Below are 27,828 nucleotides of genomic sequence, written 5' to 3'. Positions count from 1 at the left end.
AGATAGAATTTCAGCCTTATATGCACAGTGTTGGTGTGTTTTATTTGTTGTAACACATGACAACAGTATTAAATCATACTTTATATATATATATATATATATATATATATATATATATATATATATATATATATATATATATATATACTCATTGCATTGCTATTATCACACAACACATAACCTGTTTAAATAGCAGATCTTATTACTGTGGAGCATACAGTTCTGAGTAAGGATCTAAGTAAAGATGCAGGAAACATGTTGATAGTTCCGCGAAAAAACAAAAACAAACATGACAATTAGTTACGTTGTTTTCACAGTGGTTTATTTTATATTGATGCCCTCATACATTTTACATATAGAATACAGAAGTAATGCAGTCCTTACTGCTCAGAACCACTCCGAATATTGAAATACAGTCGAAGCATCTGAGAACAGAGGCATTCTTTTAAAATATTCCAAGTTCTTTTTACAGTGTGTAATCTCATCAGTGTTTTCTCTGATATCCTTGCCAGTAGACATTGAAGAACCCACAGTCACCCAGTACAAAGGTTTTCCAGATGCAAATTCTTCCGCTGATTATCAATAAAAACACATAAAATCTGTAAATTCACGATGCCCTTCATACAAAATAATAACTTAATATGTGCTTACAGCTGTTTTCTGCAGCATTTGACCTGTTGGGGAAGTTATTTATAAAAAAAGTAATCCATTAGAGTTATAAACAAAATTGTAGCTAGTTAAAGTAACTTATTACTTTGAAAAAAAAAGTTACAGTTACAGTACAAATAGTTTCTCAGGCATAGTTCACATAGATTTTGGTCAGGCTGCACCTCGAAATATTCTTTGCAGATCCAGCTATCGAACCCACTCGTTCCCTCCTCTCATGCCATTTTCTAGCAAAATTATATGAAAAAAGTGCTAATGTGACATGTAGGGTTTAACTTGCACTGTTGAAGCGCTTTTTGATTGCCACCTTGTCAATTAGATATAGCCTCTTTAAACTGGAAAAGAATACATTTATACTCCACTGACAAAAATCCTGTCACATCCCCTCTTTCCCTTCTTTATGTCTGTCCCTCTTATTCTGTTCAATTACAGTATTACATTTTTGTATTTTCTATTTAAACAGGCTGGCTGCCATCTTGGATGGCCCCTGCAACTCTGACCAGTAAGGTTAATATCAGGGCCAAATTTCATCCTTGAACAATAATTTGCAAACAGCTATGTATGTAACAATGACAGCACTCCTTTATTGTAAGGCATTTCCTTTACACTGTGGGACTGGTTATAACCTGGAATAGTCATGCATATGAATTGCCCCTTAAAGGCCTAGAACACAATGCAAAATGTATTTCATGTGATAAATTAGTCAAGTGATAAGTACCATACGTTTTTTTTATGAAAATGTAAAAATGTTAATAAAAAAACAATCAATTTAAAAAAAAACATCTCGAAAAACCTACTAAACCTTGCAGACGCAGTGTTAATTGGATAGATTTTCTATGTGTGTAAATGCAAGAGCAACTCCATTGATGTCTGCAGAATCGTTCTTTTCTCTGCTGCAGTTCACACTAAGCAGTTGATCACACTGAAATTGCATAGCAGTGTATCCACAGGCAGAGCACAAAAAGCAAGACCTCTTAACTTTGCCTGCCGTCCGTCTGCAGGTTTGTAAAGGAGCACTTCCATTTTTGTGCTGGGCGATAAATGGCAAAACATGCTTTTAAGCAAAACGTTCAAATACAAAAATGACAAACAGTATAAAACGTTGTGCATTGTAGTATTAAGACGCTGAGATGACCAGCAACTCAGTAAGGATAAAATAAATAGAAAACATCTTACCACATATCCTTTTCCATCCATGCCATAGAGATTGTACTAGGCAGTCCTTTTTATACAGATACTGTAGGATAGTTCTAAGTGGGTAACAAAGTCCCAATTTTGTCTTGACTCAGAAATTGATTATTTATCTACAAAGGACTGTTGTGTTTTCTGTTTATCTGACATGTAATTAACCATTTACTTATGATGTAGATTTTATTTAGTAATTTATTTTTGTTTTACAGATTAGAGATTGATGTTGATGCGGGGAGCTCTGAATTCAAAGCTTGGTGAGTCGCAAGACTTCTCTGCTACAAATTAACATATGAAAAACAAATACACTTTGGAACACCCACACAATAGTATACATGACCCTTGACTCAAACACAATTTTCTATATAAAGAAAACTCAGTGTCTCATTAAGCTCTATTTCATACCACAGATCTGGCTCTAATAAATTATTCTTGTGATTCAAGCAATCTAGAGATTAAAGCACTAAAACATTTTCTCTTAAATCCTAGTTGATATAAATGAATGGTGGTTCTTTAAAACTAGAATTTTAGACTAATAGTAGCACTACAATGAACGTTTTACAACATTCATTTTTGTGAGCTTTTTTAGGAAAAGGAATGTCCTAAACTAGAAATTGCTGGGGTCTGTTTTAATGATCTAAGCAATGCTGAATCATGCCTCCCATGACCTTAACATTACTGGAAAAGGCCAGAGACAGGATTAGGGGTTTTAAGGATTAAGATCCAAGCTGTTAAGATCAATAAAAGAGACTATAGTCATAGCTAAAGTTGAAATTTAGGCACAAGCAGTCAAGTAAATTGCATAATTTATCAACATCACATTTCAATTGTAGCATTTGAAATAGTGTTTTTTTACTTTTTATTTTGATTCATCGCCTACTGTTCAGCAGCACTCATATTAAGTGAATTCAACGGTATTTCAACAGTTCAGTCCCATCATCTACAATAATTCCAAACATGTATTAGTCACATACAATATTTGTATGTGACTAATTTCCCTGTCCCGTAGGTCTTGACCTCATTTCACATAGCCTCCCCAAGGTGTAAGGGGGGCAGGGCTCTATCTGAAGCAGGTGGAGACTCGGCAGTCCCGGGAGGAGATGCGGCGGCTCACTAGTTTATTGGCGGTCTGCAGGACTCTGTGTCTCTGCCACAGGTTCCTCCGTTGCACATGCTCGTTGCTGATCTCCTTGACGAAGCGTCGTGGAAACCAGCCCCTCTCTCCATCCCCCAGCCTCCGCCCCTCCAGCCAGCCTACAGGCAGAGAACAGGCACAGGTAAGACAGAAACCCTGACAAGGTGTTATAATGGTTACCTTTGAATTTTTTTTTTATAAATCTAGCAAAGAACAAATGAAAAAAAATATCCACACAATTGTTATACATTCATAATAAATTCATTACATTCACAATAACAATTCACCACAATCCTGCAGAAACTTTACATGTTTTGGTAGGCCAGGGCATATAAGAAGTTGAAGATGTGACAGTAGGGTTACCACCTCAGAGGTACAAAAAAAAACCAGGACATCTAAACGGAAGGGCAGTTCTTAAAAGTTTAAACTCTCTAGAAATCCTACAGTCAAGCAATAGGTAACATTGAAACATTACTACTGTAGTATTGACAGCCAATTAATATTGTGCGTCTATTGCAATAACATTGTGTCCTGACTGATCTACCTTAAGGTGCTGGCATTGTGGTGTTGCTCTAGTAATCTACATGGATGTGGAAGCATCAGATTAAAAACGGGATAATATTACAAACCAGGATCTTTTAGTGTCCCGGGAAGGCATATTGAAATCCTGGGACACCTTCCTCAACCAAGATGATCCAGGGAAAGCAGGGACAAATGGTATCCCTATGTGACAGTGATATCGTTCTCTCATAAACTAGAACATTTTAGTTTGTAAAAGGCTACCAGTACATATATGTGAATCTATAAACATGACGCCAGTGGTCCAGGAGTGGAAATTTAAGCAATACAGTCAGGCAATGGTGTCCAACCAATCAAAATCCTGTTTTAGTGGCCTCCAACGATACTGTTTAGAAAGACATTATATCGGAAGCCAACAATAAATATAAACTACAAATAAAATTATTTAAGACACATGTAGTTCTTCTTACCATCAGGAGTTTTTTGGATCACGTTAATGACATCATCAGGTTCCAAACTCAACTCTCCAGGCTGCTGTGCTGTGTAGCCAACTGTGCACTCCACCTGCGGACAGTCTGAGAGAAAATGCAGGCACATCATTACAGACTTACTATTTCAGTATCTAAAAACATTGCTGGTTCGATACCTTTTTACTGTTTATTCATTCAGGTAGCCACATTGTGTTAATCTTCAATTCAAAGGTCAAATCTTTATTTAGACCATTGTCAAAGGCTGATGAAGAGAGTACTGTTAAGTGGCTAAGGTATGAGGCCAATTGTGATGTCACAGTTTTGAATGGAATTCTGAGAGGTGCCTCAGGTATGATTTTTTAAATCAGGTGATGTCAACCGTGCTGATATGGAGAATACAGAAATAATCTGACTTCCAGTCTGGTACAGGGCTGTAATAAAACAACAAGTGGAACTTCTTTAATGTGGAGTCTAGGGCAAACGCAGTACATTAACTCAAACCCACATCCCAGAAACAAGGCTAGGTCCACACACTTCCAATCACCCTCAATCTAACAGACCTCTCAATGAACTAACCCCATTCTTCATAAACCTCAACACCATCGCTCTTCTTGGGGGTCAAGGCTTCAATCCAGCTATTCTTCTCAGCTCTGAAACAAGAAAGCAGGCAAGGTTAGTGCCAGGAGCGTGCTGCACTTGGATAATCCTTTTAGAAACTGCAATTTGCCTGCTAACCCACATTTTCACAAGGTGATACCTTGGAACCTCAGTGACCTACAGACCCGCTGTTTGAGATTTCCAGATTTTTTATGAACCTAATTAACCTCATACATGTCAGGCACACCCATCAGGACATCTGAATGGATTTGTCCCACTGTTAAGCACTGAGTGGGATCAACCTTCCCCAGCAGAAAATGGGGGGGGAGGTTTTGATATGTAAATTGCTTTCCTAATTAGAGACAAGAGATCCATTCTTAATGGAGAGAAACTAGTAATAAATGCATAGAATATAACTGTCATCTAAAACCAATGATCTACAAATGCTGTACTGTTCAACTGAATCAGTGCAATGTAGTGCAGACATTATATAGTGGCCTGCCCTGAGGATAACAGTGCACTAGGAGGGAACAGGCCTTATTTCTTATGTTCTCGTGTGCTCACTCTGTGGCAGCCTTGAGCAGGCGCTGGGAGGTGGTGCTGCGGTGGTTCTTCAGCAGCACCAAGAGGAATGTCTTCTCCGTCTCTGTATCCAGGTCTTCCTCAGCCCTGTCGCTGATCTCAATGAGGGAGCGGTGGGCGTGGTCCTGGACCACAAATCGATCCACTCTGAGAGGGGGAACAGACCATTGACAGTAAACCTGTCAGTCCACAGGAAACATCTCATTGCTACAAGTTTCCCAGCTGATGCACATGTTCCAGTTACTCAGAGTATACGGTATGCATGTTTAAAATAAAAATGCCCTTAACCCCAGACAATGGCATGAGACGCAGTGGTTGAAGTCAAACGCTTCTGCCCCGTAGGGCATGGCTTCTTTAAAGTGCGATTCTGAGCAAAATACAAACCCAGCGCAAGCGCGTTTAGTGGCGCAGTGACAGCGCCCAGTCAATTAATGCTGCGTAGGTTGGGGAATCTGCTATCCAGTCAGGGCCAGGCAACAATCATTTAAGAGACAGAATGTGTTTTGAATGTAGAAGTGGCGATTATGTCAAGCGGCAGTAGCACAGAGCAAGTCAGAACAGCAAGTAATAGGTCATTAGCCGAGAGAATACGTAAACCATGGCACAGGAGATTGCTCTATTAATAGAAGAGGTAGAGGCACATATGGCAAGCATTTATCATTTATAATAATTATACAAGGTACATTATTTCATGCCATTGACATTACTACATGTGAAGTGTAAAATACTTCCCACCCTCCCTGCTCTGTCTACCAGTAGCAGCAGCTGATTCATTTTCTAGGGGGACATGAAGTGTCGCATCAAGTTCCCTCTGAGCTTGTAATGTACTAGAGTTTCAATATAACCAGAGCCCTTTAATAAAGTTGCTGAAACTAATCAGACTGTGTGCAGTTGTTTGATTTCAACTCGTCAGTCAAAACGGAGACTAGTTGCTATTGTGGTCACTGTATTGCCACTGACTGCAAACACTCTCGATTATTATTATTTTTTAAATCTTTATTTGCTGTACTAAATTTAAATAAATAGATAGGACAGCGAGGAAGCAGGATATTTTACATTGACAGACAACATTCAGGGGGCGTATGCACTACAAGAACGCAGACTTTCTTTCAACAAACAGGCAAAAGGTAAAATACACGAATACTGTATTTTCGGGCGGATTGATTTGGAACAATCAGTTTAAAGGAAATCTCCAATCCGTTTTCTAATTCGTTATAATATTTCAAACTAGTTAAGCTCATACAGGGGCAGCTGTGTGGAGTAGTGGTTAGGGCTCTGGACTCCTGACCGGAGGGTTGTGGGTTCAATCCCCAGTGGGGGACACTGCTGTTGTACCCTTGAGCAAGGTACTTTACCTAGATTGCTCCAGTAAAAACCCAACTGTATAAATGGGTAATTGTATGTAAAAATAATGTGATATCTGTATAAAGTGAAATAATGTATAATCTTGTAACAATTGTAAGTCGCCCTGGATAAGGGCGTCTGCTAAGAAATAAATAAATAATAATAATAATAATAATAATAATAATAATAATAATAATAATACATTATCAGGCAGCGAAACAGGTATCTTGTTTCAAGTCTGCCGATAGTAGTGACTTATTTCAATTGCGCCACTAAATATACCTGGTTTCAGGGGTCTTAACGCAGTGCTCAGTCGTCTATTTGGGACCCCAGAATTGCTCTGGCGAATATGTTAATAATACCACACCCTAAAATATTTTACCAACATGTGGTGATGGGGCAGGCGCTATATAACGGCGCAGGACATGTCTTCAGAATACCATTTGAGCGCAGTAGGGTTTTCTTAAGTCTCCGCTCCATTTTTGCGCCACTGAATCGTGGGCAAGCGCCGTTTGCGCTTGCACTCGCATTTGAGCTGTGGTCATACTACAGCCCATAGTTTCTTATATGTATCGTTATAACTAGAAGCTTGTCATTACAAAAAGCAATAAACAAGGGAAGACAATATGAAATACTCTAATGAGTTACTCAACCCCATTGACCTCCACATCACAGCCCAGGGTTCTCATTAAGCATTGAGAACTATAATCGCACACACTGGCAGTACTGCACTGGCTTTAGTTTAACAAAGGCACTGACCCCTTCCTGACGGTGATGAGCAGCAGGTCATTGAAGAGAAACAGATAGACCGGGGAGCTTTTCTTCTGGCCGAAGATGTTCTCCTTGTCAGTGCGCTCTATCAGGTCCCCCTGTTTCACTAGCCAGCGGGAAGATGAGACCAGAGCAAGACCCTACAGAGAGTGGAATACAGTTAAGACCCTACAGAAAGTGGAATATAGTTAATACCCTACAGAGAGTGGAATACAGTTAAACACTAGTCAATATTTGAATGGTTTTAAATTACATATACATTATATTGCAGTTAGATTTTAGATAACAAAAATATACCCCCTCTCCCCCTTATGATCATTAACCCCTGTGCAGTTTACTTGTTCTGTACAGAGACTATGCATATATATTATCGTAACACTGTAACATGAATGCAAATAAAAACAAACCTTGCACTCAAACTCAGTTTTGTTTGCAATGTGGACCAGTTCCTCCATCTGTTTCATATTGCCCACCTCCCTGTTACAGTCTTCAAGAACCTGCAACAACACCTCCATTAGACACGACGGACCCCCTAGTGCAGGATCTCAAATTCTAGCTTCTGGTGCTGTGGTCATGTGTATTGTATTTTGATATCTCTAGGTGCCAATAGATTTTCAATTGGAAACTCTAAATACAACTATTTTAGATATCCACCACGAAAAATAGATTTTTAAATGAATAATTAATCAAAGTGGATTTAAAAGCATTTTATTGGATTAAATAAAGTGTTTTATTCATTAGAATATTGTTGGTTAATTTAACAACATTTGTATTGATGTCACACTTAATTTCTTTAAATAATTCACGATTCAAAGCTTTGTAGGGCCCAGTTTTGTGTCTGCTCACCAATCCTGAGCTGAAGCCCGAGGTAACCCTACCCCCCCCTCCCCACCCCACCCAGCCCCACCCGCCACAGCCCCGCCCCGCCACAGCCCCGCCCCACCCCAACGACAGCCCCGCCCCAGCCCCAGCCCCAGCCCCACTGTACCTTTGATATCTCCTTCAGTGCTCTCTCTGCAGATTTTTCTCCTTCAGACCCCTGCTCTGTTCTTTTCAAAATGGTCTGGAATTTAAGAAAATAACAATTTATTTATATTTGTTCCAATTTCAATCACAGAAACCAGGAAATTGGAAATGAAGTGGAAACAGACAGAGAAGATGTAGGAGACACTTCTTCATACAGAGAGTGGTGAGGGTATAGAATGAGCTACCTAGTCATGTTGTTGATGCTGAATCATTGAAATGAATCGGCTACTAGGAACTGAACGAGTATAGATGGGTTAAATGGCCTTCTCTTGTTCGTACATTTTCTCATGTTCTTAAAAGCATATCTTATGGATGAAACAATCAATCTTTATTTTATATAGCGCCTGTCATAATGGACCACCATCACAAAGCCCTTTGCAGGCAGACATTATTAGATTAAAGACTACTTAATCTACCTAAAGCATAAAATAACTAGTCAGTAACATTGTCAATGAACAGGAAGGCCAACCATGCCCCACAAGCACTGAAAGAGAAAAGCAGAAATGAATCCCGGCAAAGAATCGTACTAGTCTCCTTCCAGACACAGAGACTCTTATCTAGAGGAGGATGAAGCACACTGAATCCAGCTATCAAAGTAAGGGCCTTATCACAACTGTATATTTCAATTTGCTTGGATAACATGAAGCAAATAATTAATCTGTTTCTCCCATTAGATAATTCGCTTAATTCACTATACACTTTTCTCCATTTTTCAGAATGCAAAAGTATGCTGATATGAAATGGAACAGCCCTAACAATGAGATTAATTGTCAACTGCAATCCTAATTCAGTGAGATTCCGACCACAAATAAAAAACCAGACATCCGCTGAGATGTGCACTGATCTGCAAATTCAAGTAAATAAGCTTGTACAGTCCTCTCTGCGCCAGGTCAACTTTTTTGTGAAGTGCAGTGAATATTTATTGGTACATTTTAATTACAGAATCTGTAAAGATCCACCTGCGCCTGTATAGGCTAGCCTACAGTTCTGCCCAAAGCTCCTCAAAGCAAGTGAAAAACAGGCAAGGAGAAAGTGACGCAATTCCATCTGGTTTTCTGCTAAAAAAAACAAAAAAAACAAAAACAAACCAACAATGATGAATAAGGTGGAATCAAGATTTCAAATTTCACAAGCTACCTTTAAATCAGATTAATTGCTTAAATTCTCCACTATGTGAATACGAATGGAAATTAATACTAACAGCTAATCGAATCACGATGATGTGAAGCCCGTGAGTAATGACAACGATGTGAAACTGGGAATGGGGCCCCGTGTATCACATATTGTGACAAAAAATAAAATAACAACAGTGACACGTGAACTGTGAAAGCATAGTTGTATTTTTCGTCAGGGGCTAGGCCTAGGCTTCTGAAAGGATAACTAAACCGGATCTCTGTAAGATGCAGGTCCAGACGTACCTCCACCAGGATCTTGAGACGTGTGATCCTCTGAAAGGGCAGGACCAGGAAGGATTTCAGAGGCAGACGGTTACACCTGGGGTCCTCCTGCAGCCGGGACAGTATCTCAACAAACTGGCCTTTCTCCTTTCTGATATGAGGGAAACAAATACAGGAGAGTGAGAGATACAATCTCTGTGTTTCATAGGTTTGGAAAGTTGGTTTTCCATGCTTTAAACATTGGGAACTACAGATCCTTTGCTAAGGAATCATGTCTTCAGTGAATGTGTTTTTTCCTACCCGAGGTTGTGCAGGGTCAGCTCCTGGTATGGCATGTTGCGGACGTAGTCTATGTAGGCTGAGAAGTGGTTCCTGGAATGGTACTGAATGACATCACAGATGTCACAGAAGAGGTTGCCATCCATCTTCTCCTTCAGGCCCTCCAAGAAGCTAGAAAGACGAGATGATATATCTCAACCTCCTGAACTAGACTACCAGACAAGGAGAAGGAGAGGATAACCACCTTCTCTACAGACCACTGGAGGACTTGCAATTCGGTGCTTGAAGCTCAACCAAAACATCCTTCAAGTGTTTTGTCAACATCTGCATAACTTTGTTATTACCTCATTATTATAACGCATAATAATTCTCCATTGCTGTAAGTCTTATTTATTTCACAGAGTGTAAAAGTCATCTTAATGACAGAGGCGCCCTATATATACACAGACAGGAGGCGTCAGTCTCCAGTTCTGTAAATATTTTTAGAAGATTGTGTTCTCACCTTACTGTGCTGTACCTGCCCTACAGATAAATAGAAGGTTTCAGTTTCACACTGTATAAAGAAACAGTAAAAGCTGAAACCATGAGACTAAAATAACATCCACACATGTAAAGTGATGAGAATTCCAAAATAAAGTAGAGCTTCTGGGTGTGTAGTATCTACTTTATTTCTAAAACATACTACCAGCGATTTTGACAAGAGGTCTGGAAAAGCTGAACTTGAACAGAGAAAGCTTGGAAATGAAAATGATGCTCCAGAGCCTGCATCAAATGCATTAACACACATTCTTTTTGCAGTATTTAGGAGTTCTTTCTCATTTCTGGAATCATTTTAGAATCAAATAGATTTTTTTAAGCAATCATATCACAAGTTGTTACTCACAGTACCAGACCATTCTTTTTCAGTAAGTTTAAATTAATACATCTATAATCTATTTCAGGTTCTCTCAAATGAATGATCTAATATGGATTGTTGTAGGTCTTACTTTTTGCTGATTTCCTTGATCTTGCCAATGCTAGAGAAAAGCGATTTCCTGTCGCGAGGGCCAAGGGCCCTGCTGAGTTCTGGGGAGTCCATGAAGTGAACCACAGCCACAGTAAGGCTGCTGAGGTAGGAGTGCTCCGTGGTCACAACCTCGTACATACTCTGAGGCAGAGAACAGGCAGACATAAAACAGAACCCTCTCTCACTAAAGAGAACATTACTAAAACAAGCATGTCAATACCATACATCCCCTGCCTTGGCTGTGATGAAAACTGTGACGACCATGACATCAGTGGGGTCCATGGAAACCTTCTACAGTACTGTGGGTTACCGGTCAATTGCCATGGAAACTCTTTTTCTAAAAAATCATGTGTCAACTACATTTGTAAAAAATCCCCTGAAGAACCACTAGGTGGCTTTTTTTTTTTTTTGAATAAAAAAAACAAAACACCCTGGCTGTATATCAACAGTATTACAGAATAGGATAGAATAGGAATTAGCAATGCAATATTCAATCACAATTCTCTAGATCAATGCAAAAATGTAAATGTGACATACAGACAGATTGATGATACAGACATTGCCCCCCCCCCCCCCCCCCTCCATCCCCAGAATCCAATACTCTCAATAACTTCAGCTAATAACGTTACTACCAGAATGTAAGTGTGGCATACAGACAGACGCATCTAAGAACAGATACCCCTGTATAGCTCTACAATTTGATGTTCTCAATAGCTTGAAGTAAATAATGCTAATACCAAGTTTCATGACAATTGGATAAGCGATTCTGCAGATACAGTAAAACCTGTCTAATCCAGCATCAATTGGGAACGGATTAGACAGTGTGCTCGATTACAGAGTTACCATAAAAATCTAATATTGTACCTAAAAAAGATAAAATGACAGAACTATTTGTACCTGCGTGCAGGATTCAGGCTCTTTCTGCTGGGATTCAGGGTTACTCCATGTCGCTTTAATTCAGCATCTTTTCTTTTCAGAATGTCTGAAACGGTTTGCCTTGCGATTTTGGGTTTTTCACTTGGCTCTTTGTGTTGGTAAACTTTCAGCTGTTTTGATAAGCACAATTTAGATAGCTTGCTGTATGGAAGTTAAGACATTAACTGCACAATTCAGCATGGTACTGGTGGGACATGCGAGTATACATACACAATGTCTTCCTTTTGTGTTTTTTTTTATACTAGTTTTAAACTTAGAAAAGAAAAATCACATGACCGAGTGCAGAGTCAGATTTACATTGATTTTAGGCAGACAAGACTTACAAACCATGCCAGATACCAGAATAGACGATTCAGGATTGTAGAGGGGACCACCATTCATTTCAACAAGGATTTGGTCAGGACTCAAAAATTATGCCAAATTCTACAGAAAGCAGAGGGGCTGGATTAGACAGGTTTTACTGTATTTGCAGAATTGTGTAATGTACGTACGACCGCCTCCACTATCTCCTCTTTACAGGGGGTTATATCTCCGGCAGAGAATAAAAAAGCTAAGCACAAGAAAACAAAGCAACTCAGATTTATATTAAACAAAGCATGCTGCACCTCATTGTACGAAAAAAAAAGATTATAGATTTCTAGGTGTTTGCAGTGAAGATATGTTTTACACAAAACCAATATAAGATGATCTTAAAATCAACTAAATAAATATATGGCAAAACTTCACCACCCTTCCCCAACTTTAATTGGATTTGGCACACCAAGTCTAGGAATTAATTGCTGAAAAAAAAACAAACAACATAAATGGTTATGTCTTGTCTGCTCTCCCATACCTCTTGCAGCAGGACCTCCTGTTTCTTGAGCTGGGGCAGAATGCCACTCTCTTGGACCACACTGAGCTCTTGCCAATACGGCTTCAAGGACCTGCGACTGTTCGGGATTCTCCTGGTGACCTGATCAAGAGAGGACCCTGTCTCCTCCTTCTTCTGGCCTGGATTGGGTTCCCCTGAACGACAGCTGTCTGTTTTATCAAGCTCATCCTGTGAGGCCTTTTCTCTCTTTTCTTGTGTAGTCATCCCTGCATCTTCTGGGAGGCACTCTCGCATCTCTCCATTTGCCCCTGGTCTTGAGTCATAACTCTGTGCCTGGTTTTCCTCTGAACTCAGGTTCTGCAGCTTGGTCTTCTTCACCTCGCTGGGTGATGTCATGATGACATCAGTTGAGGACGGCCCCTCCCCCTCAATGACACTTCCTTCCTCGGCACATTCCTGCTTTCTGGAATCCCGGAAATGGATTTCCATAAAGCTGCCAGCAGGAGGCTTCGTTTTCCTAATCTGTGTGGGTGATATCCTTGTGCCATCCTCTGTGGATGATCGTTTCCCACCAATGAAACCCACCAGCCCCTCATAAGAGAGAAACAAAGGCTTCCAGTTCTTTTTCATCTTCCTGACTTCACCCCCCACCTCCTCCGAGTCTCCCCCAGGAAACCTCTCCCTCAGTTCAGCTACCACTTTCTCCTGCAACAGACTGCTAGCGGCACATCGTGATGGGACACCCTTTCCTCTACTCTGTGATTTGTTCTTGTCCCAATGAGGCAGGTGTTTTACAGGGTCCTTAGGAGCTGGCGAGGGAGGTTTCAGCTCTTTTCTTTTAGAGCCGCTGGCTGTGGGTAGTTGATCTCTGGTTTGCAGGGAGTCCTTGATGGAGTTCTGATACCCTGAAGTGAGCCGGAGCACATTTACATTTAGAAATGATCTGCTCTCTGTGCTTTCATTAACCAATCAGTTGCTTTCCCTATTAACTGACATGCTTTTAGCCAGTAACATACTTTGACCCAGAAGACCCTGCTGTGGACCCAGGAAGTGCAAGTATAACAGATACACTAATAAAAAGGCATGGCAACTGAGAACCAGCTATCATGGTTTCAAATGAAAAATACATGCTTGCAATAAATTGTGTTTCTGCGAAATTTGACCTATGTAGCTAATGTTAATGCAAAGCAGGTGAGATTCATGGAATTATTTTATTTGTTACAATTACGTTAAATAAACCTCTGTGAGATTCTGAAACTGTCAGCACCATAATAACTTTATTCTGATCAGCTGTTATGCCTGTTTGTGTGCTTCTTTTACAGCAACATGGATATTTTTGATAAAGGACCATTTGGTATTAATTATTTCTGCTATACATCATTATATTCCCATACTCTTAATAACCTGTGTAAAAGAATGTTCCTACCATGTTTCATCATAATTTGATTAGTGGTTCTCTATGCAAAACGATCATGGAGGCTCCCACCTTTGTTACTGATTAGCTGTGTAGAGGTCAAGGTAGGTGGAGTTTGTAGCCCATTGTCCAATGGGGTCTCATCTATCTCCATGTACACTCCCTCAGAGATACTGGGCTCCTTCTCTCCTCCTACAGATGGGCACAGACACATATTAGAGATACAGCAACAAGGTACAGTCTGTCAGAAACATGCATGGCCCACCAATAGGTTAACATCACTGCAAGAAATGCTAGAATCACATCACATCACATCACAACAAACAAAAAACAAACATTGCTGACCACAATATGGCAGCCAGCTTGAGTCTTGTTCAATTTGGACTAAGGAGTTTCCATTACACTGAAAATATTTATTTTCTTCTCTCGCGTTATTTGTGGTTCTGGAAATGCCCTACATGTATACATACATTTATAAAGACAATAATAACTGTGTTATTTGTGTGATAAAACTTGTAATCTCAAACTAAGCCATATGCTGTACTGTATATCTACAAACTGCTTACAGAGCACTGTACTGAAGATTCTAGATTATTTTTACTGTGGTTGTGAACAAACATTGAATATTGTGGCACACATTACTTTTTCTAGAGGTTATTATTGCTTACCCTTAATTCTAAAGGGCTGGTAGCACTCAAACCAAACCCAAGAAGTCATGCCAAACCTACAGTAAAACCACAGCAGCAAAACAAACCCCACAGAAAACTGCTGCACTGGCTTATCTTTCCTGTCTTGTCTGGATTGTCTGGAGATCATGCCCTGGCTTGCCAGTGAACACAGTGGTGAGCTATGCAATGAATTCCCTCAGAGCTCATTCTGATGGAAGTGAGGGGGGTAATATTAGTTATAACAGGAATTCACTCAGCCCCAGGCTAGTTAGGCTATACTGATTAGGATTAACTGGAATAATAAAATTGAGCGGCCCATACCGGTGGTACCATATAAGAACATAAGGACATCTATGAAGGAGAGGAAAACCCCTCTAAGATCATCCTGTTCCTACAAGTTGGGTCTTAAGCGTCTCAAGGATCTACAGTATTTGAGATGCTTTCTGGCCAATTATATCAAAATTAAATGTAAAGTACCCTTTAAAACATGCTTCTCTGCTTGTTGCTTACCATCGGCGTGATAGACAGTCAAATATACCTTTAGTTTGGCTTCTTAGCGTTTTGTAGTTTTCCTCTGCAATTTTTTCTAAGACACCTGTGTGAATTTCGAAGCGGGGCTCATTTCATGGTTGGAACAGACCGCTGTTTGTTCCTAGGTATCCCACAGCCTGTACGTTTTTCAAAGCTTTGGAGTGTCTGTATTTTTTTTAACAGCTGTGGAAATGATATCTAATCATGTTCTCGCTGGTTAGGAATGAGATCATGTGGTATAATACAGTATTTTCTTATACACTGCTAACTCAATATTTGGACATCTGTCTTACACATAAGAATAGTGAGATAATGATACAGTGAGTTAATGAAGGACACTTATACAGCAAAGTACATGTACAATTTACTGTTAAAATATGTATAAAATGTATTCCAGACATGACCTAACCATGAATTAACCAAAGTCGTGAATTATCAAATGGTGAAATAACAATGGAGCAGTGTAGTTGCAGTGTTGGTGAAGTTACTTTTAAAATGTTATCCCTTACTTGAACCAAAGTTACAGTAACTTATTACTTTGAAAATAAATGTACCTAGTGTGACAAAGTGAACTATAAAATCTATGGGAAAGTGGTGGACGGTGTGTATATTGGTCCAAGAGTGAAGAGAAGCCTGTATCCTCTCCATTGAATTTGGGTTACATAAGTAAGTTGTAGTCTTTGACTGCCAATGTCACAAAAACTACAATTCCCAGAGCTCCACAGGGGCGACCATTTTGAGACAAGGGTTTTCACCTGTCTCCAATTAGGCAGCCATAAAAGAGCATAGGTTTTTTCAAACGCGAGTGTGTGCAAATGGTATGACATGCAGAGAGACCGATACGTACTGAAAACAGATTAAAGGTTGGTGTTCTACCTAGGGGAAAACAATTGCTGCCTAGTTAAAGTGTTCTGTTTGGTCAGTAAACAGCTTAGCTGTCTGACTTATAGAAAGGGGTAGTTAAAATATAATTAAAAGGTTTAGTTAGTGCTCTTAATAAAGAGCTAGGTTTTGTTTGGTTTATTTTGTTTACGTTATTGATATTTGATTTGTGTGACTCTGGATAAAGAGAACACGATAATAAACACACAGGCACCGCCCTGTTTACAATAAAATACTGTTGTCCAGTGTGCTTGGTTCCGAAAGACTGTCTTCAAGACCCGAAAGAACCGTGACAAAACACCCCAGTCTGTCACACTAGTTACAGTCATGCACGGTTCACATTTTACAGAGACATTTTTTCTGGTTTGATCAGGCTGCAGCTCAAAATGTTCCTGGAAGATCCAGCTATCCTTTTATTAAATGTAACTAACAGTAACTATTACTAGCTATTTTTTCACATAAAATGTAATCAATTACCACATTTCATTACCTGTCTGAAAAAGGAGCCATAGTTACACATTACTGAAAAAAGTAATCAGATTACAGTAATGCATGACTTGCTGCCCGCCTGGTGTTCTCTCTGCCTAGCTTCTCCCACGCAACTCCACTACTCCGCTCACTCCACTGGCTCCCGATCACTGCTCGCATCCAGTTCAAGACTATTGTACTAGCCTACAGATGCCTTGACCAGACTGCACCCAGCTACCTCCAGACCCTCATCTCTCCCTACACCCCCACTCAACCTCTCCGCTCCGCCTGCACTAGAAGACTGGCTCTACCTCCTCTATGCTCCCCTGCCTCCAGAGCCTGCTTCTCCATCCTTGCTCCGCAGTGGTGGAATGACCTTCCAACAGATGTCAGGACTGCCCAGTCCCTGACCACATTCCGGCGCCTCCTTAAGACTCACCTCTTCAGACAGCACCTGTAGAACTCCTCTATTTTTCCCCTGGGACACTTCTCACCCTTCCTTAAATGCACTTTACTTGCTCTTATCTGCCCCCTATTTTACTGCATTTAACCCTGTACTTCAGAGTACTGTAATCTGCCAAGTGTTTAATCTGTAGTATTTTGTATTTAATCATATCCTGATGTAACCATCACTGACACTGTCATCTGCTGTATTATTGAATTGTATTTTGTCACACTTGTACTTGCTTGAACCAAAGTCATTGTATTTATCTTGCTCTTAATTGTATTATTTATTACTTGTACTGTGATACTTGAAATGTATTTGCTTACGATTGTAAGTCGCCCTGGATAAGGGCGTCTGCTAAGAAATAAATAATAATAATAATAATAATAATAATAATAATAATAATAATAATGCGTTACTCCCCAATACTGTGTAGTTGCAGTAGAAATCTCTCCTTACCTGGGCTAGTGGGGAGCAGGTGTGGTTTCTTGGGAAGGGGTCGGCTGTGAGGGAGCAATACAGATTCGTACTCCATTGCACCTGCAGCCTTCTTATCTGTGTGGAAGAGCCACTCAGGGGGGCTGGCCTGGGGAGTGGAGAAGCATTTACTGGAGTTCAGTTTGGGCTCTCTGGAGGAGGCATGGCCCCCATCTCCCTCTCGGAGGTTTATAGTTTGACTCTCCTCCTCATGACCTCCCGAGCACCTCCGAAGGTGGCACAAACACGGGCAGCACGGCGGGCACTGAGCCTGGACTTCATCCTCCTCCTCCTCCAGTCCGCTGTCTTTCCGATGGTCCTTCACATCACTGGAGCTCCTGGCTGAAGCTACTGGCACACAATAAGGAGACATCAGCACAGAATCAGTGGGTGGATCAGTGGCTTGGCAATGGGAGAATAAGTCTTTTAACTCCAATCCAGGTTGGCAGTGATCAAAAGCTTTTATTATAAAAAAAAAAAAAAAAAAAAGTAATTTAGAGCGGGTATCCGTGAACCATTTAAAAAAAAAAAGTAGTGTAATGCCAGTTATTTTACTCCCAATTTTCTCCCCAATTTAGAATATTCAGTTATGTTCTCCAATCCCATGACCAAGCCAATTGCCTCTTTACACCCCCTTGAGGCTAGCCCTGCAGGTGCCCCTTGAGTTCGATGAGGAGAAACAGTCCCCATCGGGTTTGCCTTCCTAACTCATGGATGTGCCAGAGCCAATGCAACTCTCCCTCTGGAATCGCCAGCAAAGACCGGAGACGTCACACAGCCAGCCTGCGAACCTGCACTCCCCACTGTATGACTCGCCCTGCACAATGCTCAGCTATCCTTTTACCAGGTGAGCCACTCAAGGTCCTCAAAAGTGATTTTAATGTGATTTGTGGATGGAAAGTGTTCACAACCTCTAGTAGACAGGTGTCTAAATCACAAAAAACAAAATTTTGCACGACTGGTGGCCCCTCTGAAATGCCAAGGATTGGACTGGTATATAGACAGAACTACCCTTTGCCCCCCTAACAAAGCAATCCCTCCAGGACGGGGTACAGCTCACAGCCATGAGACGTTACAGTACAAACATTCAGAAAAACTAAAATAACATAGCACACAGACAAGTGAAGGAAAGACAATTAAAAAATTAATTCCCAGGGTTCGGCGGAAGTTGGCCATCTAGAAAGGGGGCAGAGCTACGGTACACTAAATCAATGACCCGGAAGGGAAATGGTGTGGCATCCCCGGATTGGAGGAGCAGTTGCACTCGTTAACCAAGGGGTCATGGTTGACGGTATATAAGGGGACTTAATGATGTGATCTGTTCCTTGTGATGGTTACGCTAAGACCGAAAGGACCTGTATTGTGAGTGTTTTGTTTGTTTTGTCTGTCTGCCTAAAAACGTACTGTTTGTCATGTTTGTTAGACTATACGGCTAACACGATCAGGAGCTGTCACCTACGGCCAGTACTAAACCTGGACAACACAGCACTAACTGTTCACAATTGTAACACCACCAGCACTGCAGCACTCACTGGGAGAGGCGACCGTCTTGTGTTTCGTGTTCGTTTGGATTACTGTTAATTGTTTACGGGACTGCAACCCTTCATCATTCCCTGTGCAATACACTTCACTGTGTATTGCCAGTCCTCATGCTTGTTTTCTGTTTGGTCATCAGACCCCTGGATTCAAATAAACAGAAGGCATTTCACCCGTCTTTTCATTATTGGATTGCTGCACTGCATCTGCGCACAAATTACCACTTTGTCACAGCCATTCAGCCACATGTATGTCATTCAAACACTACAGACAGCCAAGGTCTGAGGTCTGTACCTGGAGGAGTGGATTCCATGGTTTTGTAGCTTGAAGAACCTGTTCTGGCTGAATCTATTTTCTCATTGACAGTGTTTTGAGGCTCACTGCTCTCTGATTGCTGGGGTCTCTCTCTCAGTCGGGGTTTGGGGACCAGGAGAGGCTTCTTCAGGCCTCCAGCAATCCCAGCATCCTCTGTATGGGGAGACCCAGTAACTTCAGTGTCAAAACGGTTTTTAGCCACAGTGAGAAGCTGCCCGTATGGAGTGGGTAAAGACAGATGTTTGGTCCTATGCTCTTCACTGTGCCTGTGTGAGTCACTCCTATCCCCCCCTGGGACAGCTTGTGTTTGCTGCTCCTCGTCGACCATGCAGCCCTTCCAGAGGACCTCAGTGGCCCTGCGCACCCTGGTCCCTCGAGGTTGTGGTTTGGGGGGAGGCTGAGGCTTGGGTTTGGATGGCAGAGAGGGGGACTGGCTAGAGTGAGAAGGGGCAGGATTCACCTCCATGGTTCCCATCTTCACCTGCCCTGTGGAAACACCTTGAACACAACATCATTAAATTTGACTTTCTGGAAGAAATAATAAAATAAAACAAATAAATAAGACAGCCTGGTGGAGGGGGTTAGGACAGGGAGACTCTTGTCTCGGGCAAACAGGCAAACAGCCAGAGACGCTTTGTTCTGGCACAGCTGGAGCCTTTGTACATCCTTCCTGTGAAGGAATCCTTTAGCTAATCCAGCCACAAACTATTTAGCTGTGGTCTTCATCGAGTTGCTGCTTGTTGAAAACTTATGTCACTGAAAAAATATTCAGCCAGGTATTACCTTAAGGGAGCTCTTAATGAAAATGAAATTTCCCTTCTGTGAAATCATTTCTGGAAAGTTTTTGTAAGTTTGGAAAACTGTAATTACCCACTGGAAATTCATACCCTGGTAACAGTGACGTTGTGGAGGTGCCTGACCATTTGGAGAAACATATCTCAAGATGTAGTCAACCAATATGAGGAGAAAAGACATTTTGTTAGATGCTAATCAATAATTTCTGCTAAACATCCAAACAACAAATCTATGTGGGTGGGGAATTTAGCACTCCTTGTACATATTACAGTCTGAAGGTGAATGTTGCGCACTGAGGATTCTGGATAATGTGGTTCTGCCCAGGGTGTATACATTCTAGGTTGACCATGCACCCAAACACAATGAAAAACTTGTCAGAATGGTTTGCAGAATGTGAATTGATGTTTAGCCATCTAGGTCACACAGTCACTGGATCTCAATCCCATCAAAGCTTAAAGTAATTGTAGCTAACAAGATAATTCCCTAAATGTTCTCTGCCGTGCACATCCATTAATTATATAGGTCTCAAATGTGTAGTTTTGAAAGAAACATGTGTTTTAGAACATGATATCTGTACTACACCAGGTTAAATAAATCTCTCTTTGCAAGCCATGCTTTTACACTGTCTTGTACTTTCTGGGTAATATGGTCCACACCCCTTATTGGTTTCTTTCCTGTCAATATCCAATCACCCCTATTGACTGGCATGCTTTCAGCCACTAACATGCTTTGACCCAAAGAATGTAAAACAGTAACATACCTCCTGGAAAGCAAGGCAAACAAAACTAGAGCCTTCTTTAAGGTCCAGTGGTTAAAGAAAGGGGCTTGTAACCAGGAGGTCCCCGATTCAAATCCTACCTCTGCCACTGACTCATTGTGTGACCCTAAGCAAGTCACTTAACCTCCTTGTGCTCCATCTTTTGGGTGAGATGTAATTGTAAGTGACTTTGCAGCTGATGCATAGTTCACACACCCTAGTCTCTGTAAGTCGCCTTGGATAAAGGCGTCTGCTAAATAAACAAATAATAATAGTATAATGCCAATTATTGGCATAAAAAGGGTATTTTTTTACATGCAATTTCTAAAAACATTCAGTGGTCACCAAGCCCACATATCTTACAATGGTCAAAATGGTCAAAAGGTGGTCAAAAAATCACATGTATGACCTGTTTGATAGATTATATCAGACAACTGTGAAATAAATAAAATGCAAACTCTACTTCAGTTCCAGAATATGCCCACAACAATATCTACTGGTCAGGATATCCCGTATAATACAGCATATAGAAATGTCCCAAACATCATGTCTTTCTGTGACCTTAAAGAGACAAAGACAGCCGAACAGGAACACTGTACAATACAGTGGAAATAAAGCCTTTTTGACCTGTTACTGACTGTTGGAGAATTTCTGAAAATATATGTGTGCAGCATTGGTTAAGCAGTGTAGTTGAAGGGGCTCTCAGTGTAATCGTGCTGTCTGCAAGTGTTAGCAGAGGCCCTGCTGTGTCTCAAGCTCAATTTGCTGTAGAAGATACTGCGGTTATAGCTGGCAATGCAGGACATCCCTGTGTGGGAATTCTTACCACCAGTGTGGTACAGTATTTAAAACCTAGCAAAATCCCCACTTGGTTGTAAATGAATAGTTCTTAGTAATTTAATGCTTGTCTACGTAATTTTCAGTCTTGTTAATCCATCCACTTTCTAATTTCAGCTAAAGTTACGCTATTTTATAACTTATTGTTTTTGAATTTGATGTTTTTTCAATCTTGTTAAATAAAAGGAAACACAATAAGATGGTACGTACCTGTTTAATGTTCTAAAATAAATTAAGGCTACACTGTCTTACAGAACGCATCAGAATGTGCAATTATTACTGTTTATTTAAAAAAAAAAAAAAAAAAAACTTTGTGCACGCTGTGATTAAAAAGATGAAATTATATATTTGCAGCAATTTTAAACAATAATCTATTATTGCTTAACTTTGGTGCAATTTAAAAAGGTTGCCATGTATTTAGACCCCCCCTCCCCCCCCTACAAAAGTTTACCACAGTAAAATTGCATGGTAATTTTGCAGTTTTGCCATGGTTTTCTATGTATTTTTAAAAAAAATTTCTTTTAGTATGCTTTACTATGCCACGCTCGGCTTTACAATGCTTACACTATGCTTTTACTATGGAAAACTTTTATAAAGGCACCTATTTAATGGTCTGTGCTCAGGTGGCACAGTTAACCTCACAGTTAGATCATTTTAAATGGCATACATACCACTTTGCAATATTTAGACTGCAGTGTTAATGTTACCATGTATTTCCCACCATTTACATTCGTTGCACAAGGCCCTATTTTCCTCTTGCATTATGCAATGTACTTAATTGTATAATCATGTTCAAATGTCTAACCCATATCATATCTGAACATAATGCATGTACAATTATGAGCTCATACTTTTAAAAACAGATTTGTTTTGATACCTTGCTAAATCTGATCTAGTAACCATATTTTCTGAAAAAACAGATGCAAATATACAGATACAAGTTATTGAGTTTAAAAAAATAGGATTATAAAATATTTTGGGTCCAGCTCACAATAATACCAGATTGTCATTCTCTCTCCATCAAAAAACACACATTTCTCTTATTCCCTTTGGGAGGTCATAATACAGAAATTCAGCTGTAGGTATTAATAACCTTGAAATCTCCAAATTCATCTGTACAGCAAGCATGCTGTAAAACAGTTTTACTATCACTCTTATCTCTTGACTAGTGATACATATAAATAGTGAAAGATATCTCCTCAGGTGTTGAGGTGCTGAACTCACCTGAAACTTTCTCCCAGTCCTGGAAACGTTGTCTTCCAGAATCAGAGTGTGTGCTGTTAGAACCTTGTGGAAGAAACCAGTTTTCAGACAGGTACAGAGGAGATTCACCTTGGTCTACCCAGGTGAGTCTGGCTCAGTCACAAGAAATACAGCAACAAAGAAAAGTGATCCTTATAGAAAGAGACACAGAGCTCTGCCCCTGCCTGTGCTGCTGACTCTCTGCCAGCTAACAAAGACAGACATGCCGCTGGTATTGAAGCAGAACAATAAAACCAACCCTCGGGCTTCACGCCTGCCTGCAATCACTTTCAATTTAGAATTTCAATCTAGGTTCAAAACATGTGGATTTAAAGTGAATCAGATAACAAAATAATCCCATTATGCACACCCATTCACTATATGGTTCTGGAATATGTATTTTTCAAGAAGTGAGATTTGGTACTACACTAGGTTAAGAAACATTCTTTTACCTAATGCAAAGCCAGACATCATGTTTTAAAATGAAATATGAATATGTTTTGTTCGAAACTGCACATTTGGGATCTACATATTGATCGGAAGGTGTAGGATTTAATTAGCTACAATCACTTTAACAATTCAGAGGGATGTGGGACTATGCCTCAGTTATTTACGCCTCTAATTCCTCCAAGTCTATCTCCACTTAATTTACAACAGTGTCCCCCTCCTTCTACCCTAAGTCTATCTCCACTTAATTTACAGCTGTGTCCTCTGGTCCTGGTTTCTGTACTGCACTCAAAGAATGATATCAGCTCCTTTTAAGATTTTAAATTTCAATCATGTCCCCCCTAATTCTTCTGTGTTCCAGGCTAAATAGATTCAGTTCTTTCAGCCTGTCTTCATAGCTCAGTCCTTTAAGCCCTGGGTTTAATCTAGTTACTCTTCTTTGGACTTTCTCCAGGACCACAATGTCCCTTTGCTGCTGCGGTGACTAGAATTGGACACAGTACTCTAAGAGCTCTTTTTCAGTGGAACACAAAATATCCCTCACAAGTGTAATTAAAAGGGGCTCGCACTTTTAAGTTTAAACAGTAATTTTTCCTGAAGACTGAATGCAAATAACTTTAACTCAAAAGGCAACCTGCTGTTCCCTGCCAATCAGTGTTGTATCACAGCATAGAGATCGAAACTGTCTATCAGTGCTGTATCACAGCCTAGAGATTGAAACTGTCTATCACTGCTGTATCACAGTAGAGATTTCTATCTTGTTTATAGTAAGATGAGACAGAGAGACAATGAATCAGTATCCCAGCTTTTAAACTCCTGGATCCTGACCTCAGCTCCTGTTTACTCAGAATATATTATGGAGCTATAACTTGCACTACAGTACAATAGCTTGACAAAACACTGTACATAGTGAACATCAGATTCAATAAAATCAAAACATTAAACAAATTGTTTTGGAAATAGTAGTAATATAAAAAAAAACCCTGACTTCTAACTTCTCATGTTCCATTGTCATGTGAATCATGGTTTCATCTCCAGACATGTTTTTGAAAACTCAGACACTTTAATCAAGGCAGATTCTGCACAGTTCACAGTGGGAAACACAGAGAGAACATAGGAAATGCCCATCCACAGATATCCCCTACTGAGGATAGAAATAATACATTACAGTACAAATGCTTCCCAAGATGTCTGTGCAAATTCAGATGAACCGGGCTGAAGAGTTTAATGTCTGCATGCTATTGTCTTTTGTGTCTTTAAAAATAGTAAATTTTCTGTAAAACGAACTCGGATTAAACAAACTTCGTGCTACTTGTAATTGACTTCTTATGTGAATTCACTTTCCATAAATAACAAGATTTGGAAAGATTAGCGTCTCTGCATTTCAGTGCTGTTTGGCTTAGACTCCTGATAATGAGAATGACTGATAAAGATTTTTTTTTTTTTTTTTTGCTGTTCCCTCTGTATATAAAACCATTGGGAGGGTCTCAGATATTTAAATGTTGGCAGTATTAAGATTCAAAGACCATTCCCCAATCAATCCGAGGACAACATTCATGACAAAAAGGCAATAATGATCTAGACACGCTGGTTTTTAAGACACACGTAAAGCTCCAGGGACAGAAACTGTTCTGTGAGATTTTAATCAGAAGCTTGTTGAAGTAATAAAAATCCCTTCTTTCTGACTGGGTTTGAGATTGCACCTGTTGGGAATAAGACATTGTCTTCATGCCTGCCAAAACTGTTTATATAGCTCAGGGGATGTTGGTATGAGATATCCTTTAAACAGTTTCCCATAGTAAAAGCATAGCAAAGTGCAATAAAGCAGTGAAAGCGTGGTGAAGCATTGGTAATCACTGTAAAGCCCAGCAAGGTATGGTAAAGCTTTAAAAAAAAAATCATATGGCAAACCATAATAAACTATGGTAAATATATTATAACTTATGGTAAATACATGGTATAAAAGTGTGGTAAAACTACAAACATAGCATGCAAATTTACTGTGGTACACTTTTATAAGGGATGCCCTTTAAAAATCTATGTTAAACTAGAAATGTTTTTTTTACAACAAAAACAAAGCATACAGTAGAACATAATGTAAAGACAAAAGCATCTAAGCAAGTAAGTGCAAGTTAATTGTAATTTATATAGTCAGTGGTTAAAACAATGAATCAGTGAAATGGTTACCAGTATTTGTTTACTGGTAATAAAACAAGACTTGCACAATTACAGAGATCAGCTAGTGGTGTAATACGTATAAACTGTGGTTTGCATCATTGATATGACCAGAGGATAAAACAATGAGGTAGAGAAATGTTTACAAGACAACACTGGCAGGAACATCCCTGAGAAAACAGCGTGTGGCAGTGTGTAGGTGTAGTTGCTCCAGACAACAACAGACACAAAGTTACGGTTCAATTTAATTCAGTCTCCTCCTTTGTTTGAGACCATTAAATAATAAGGCTGGTTCTACCCAACAATGGATATTGCCAGCATATAACACAAGCGTTTTGCAGTCCCAAAATAAGACAAAACACAGACACTTAACACAGAACAAAACACGTCTCCAGACTCTGTGTGCTCTAGCGCTGGCTCCGTGCTGTAGCTCCCGGCTTCGTATTAGCTGTGTGACAAAGACAAATACCCACAAGTTACAAATTAACAAAACACTCCACTCATGTTTCCACAGTCCTTATTTCCTCTCATTAACCACAACAAAGGAACAGATTACGGCGTCACGCCCCCCTAAAGTACCCTCAGTCCCGCCCCCTCCGATAGCTAGTTCAATCACATCTCCTCCAATTCATGACTGAAACTTCGCTCACCGTACTAAGGCGATGACTCCTGGTACCGTGACACCGCCCCCTTCCTGAATGGCCAGCTTCTGACCGACCCTGGAATGAACTGCCCAACCACACAGGCACACAGTTCCTGTTGTACAGTGCTCTCACAGGTCCAGAGGGAAATTGTTGATTCGGTTTCATTTGCGCTGTCACATATCCCACCGCTCAGAGTGCAGCCGAAGGAACACTTGGCTGAATCTACCTTGCCCATTACATCCCCCCTCCCGGGAAAAGTAATCCGCATTTTGGTGATCTTTCCCTGCACGGTGCGTCATGAAATACATGAAGGATTGCAGTGCCAGATACCATGAGTTATCCGGGCACTGCTATCCTTCATCATGCTTAACTATCTGAGTTGGGCGTGGTCAGTGACGAGATTGAATGAATATCCCAAGAGGTAATAGCATAAGGTCTGAGTGGCCCATTTAATGGCAAGACATTCCTTTTCTATGAAGGAGTAGTTGCGCTCTCGAGGGAGCATTTTCTTGCTTATATACAGGATAGGGTGTTCTACTCCATCGACTCGCTGGGACAAGACCGCTGCAAGACCAACATCCGAAGCATCGGTGTGGAGGAGGAATTCCTTATCAAAAACTGGTGTGATCAGGGCGGGGGCTTGGCCCAGAATTACGGGGTGCTGCAGCCTTTCCACCACCCCCACTGTGAGGTGGCGCTGTATCTGACCTATCAACATGCATGCTTTTACTGTGGGGTATGTCGCCGTGTCTCCATGGATACAGGAGATGGCCACCTTGCCTTGTGGCTGCCACGACACACCGCTTAAGAGAGCTGATTGAATTAAGGTCTGTGCACACCCCGAGTCCACTAGAGCTGGGATACTCGCATTACCAACCACCACATCAATGATACAAGGCCCCTCCCAACCACTTCCATTCCTTACCTGCTTCAGATGCCAGATTGCACGTCACCACGTTGCACTCCATTGCCGCGGGGCACAAGCGGGAGATGTGTCCAGGCTCATGGCACATAAAACAGACAATCGGGGCAGAAGGCACTGGGGTTAGCTGACTGTCCTGCTGCCGGGGGTATTAAATCTAACCCAGCTGGGGGCCAACCACTGCCTCCATGGTAAGGAGGTGGGCTGGACCATTGAGGTCGGTGATCTGGGAGGTCTGATTCCTAGCTTGAGAGGCGATGGCAATGGTCCACAAGTGGTTGGCGCGACGAGAGGGGTCAGCAGTCCTGGCTTTAGAGAGACCTGGGAGTCCTCAAAATCCTCCGCCAGGGTAGCCAGGTTGTGGCGCCGTATCCATACTTGGGTCTCAGCGCCGACCACATAGCAGAACTGCTCCAGGACTGACGGATTATCAGTTAAAGTTGCAGCAGCTGCTACATATAAACTCTGAGACAATGCTTAATTATGTTTGAGACCATTTGTCATGTTTTAGTATGAACTATGAAAAAGCCTATACAATGACTGCAA

General features: G+C 40.7%; 1 protein-coding gene across 2 annotated transcripts; it reads right to left on the bottom strand.

Annotated features, from left to right (window-relative positions):
• Positions 1 to 310: 310 nt before the first annotated feature.
• On the bottom strand, positions 311 to 23,303 carry LOC117423121 (rho guanine nucleotide exchange factor 15). 2 transcript variants are annotated; one of them, XM_034038570.3, is made up of 15 exons: positions 23,077 to 23,303; positions 19,443 to 19,961; positions 17,595 to 17,963; positions 14,214 to 14,333; positions 12,749 to 13,632; positions 10,961 to 11,121; positions 9,996 to 10,145; positions 9,717 to 9,846; positions 8,261 to 8,335; positions 7,680 to 7,769; positions 7,261 to 7,412; positions 5,140 to 5,304; positions 4,555 to 4,628; positions 3,979 to 4,083; positions 311 to 3,108 (listed from the first exon to the last, which is right to left on the bottom strand). In XM_034038570.3, exons 2-15 carry the CDS (start codon positions 19,936 to 19,938, stop codon positions 2,915 to 2,917), a joined length of 3,165 nt encoding a protein of 1,054 aa, XP_033894461.2. In that variant the 5' UTR covers positions 19,939 to 19,961; positions 23,077 to 23,303; the 3' UTR covers positions 311 to 2,914. The 2 variants fall into 2 exon arrangements, with proteins under 2 accessions (XP_033894461.2, XP_033894462.2); XM_034038571.3 differs by having other exon boundaries at positions 17,595 to 17,960.
• Between the last annotated feature and the right edge of the window lie 4,525 nt (positions 23,304 to 27,828).

The sequence above is a fragment of the Acipenser ruthenus genome, chromosome 17 (genome assembly GCF_902713425.1).
Source record: "Acipenser ruthenus chromosome 17, fAciRut3.2 maternal haplotype, whole genome shotgun sequence".
Lineage (NCBI taxonomy): Eukaryota > Metazoa > Chordata > Actinopteri > Acipenseriformes > Acipenseridae > Acipenser > Acipenser ruthenus.
Note: the sequence above shows the minus strand (reverse complement) of the source record. Positions and strands in the feature narration are given on the sequence as shown.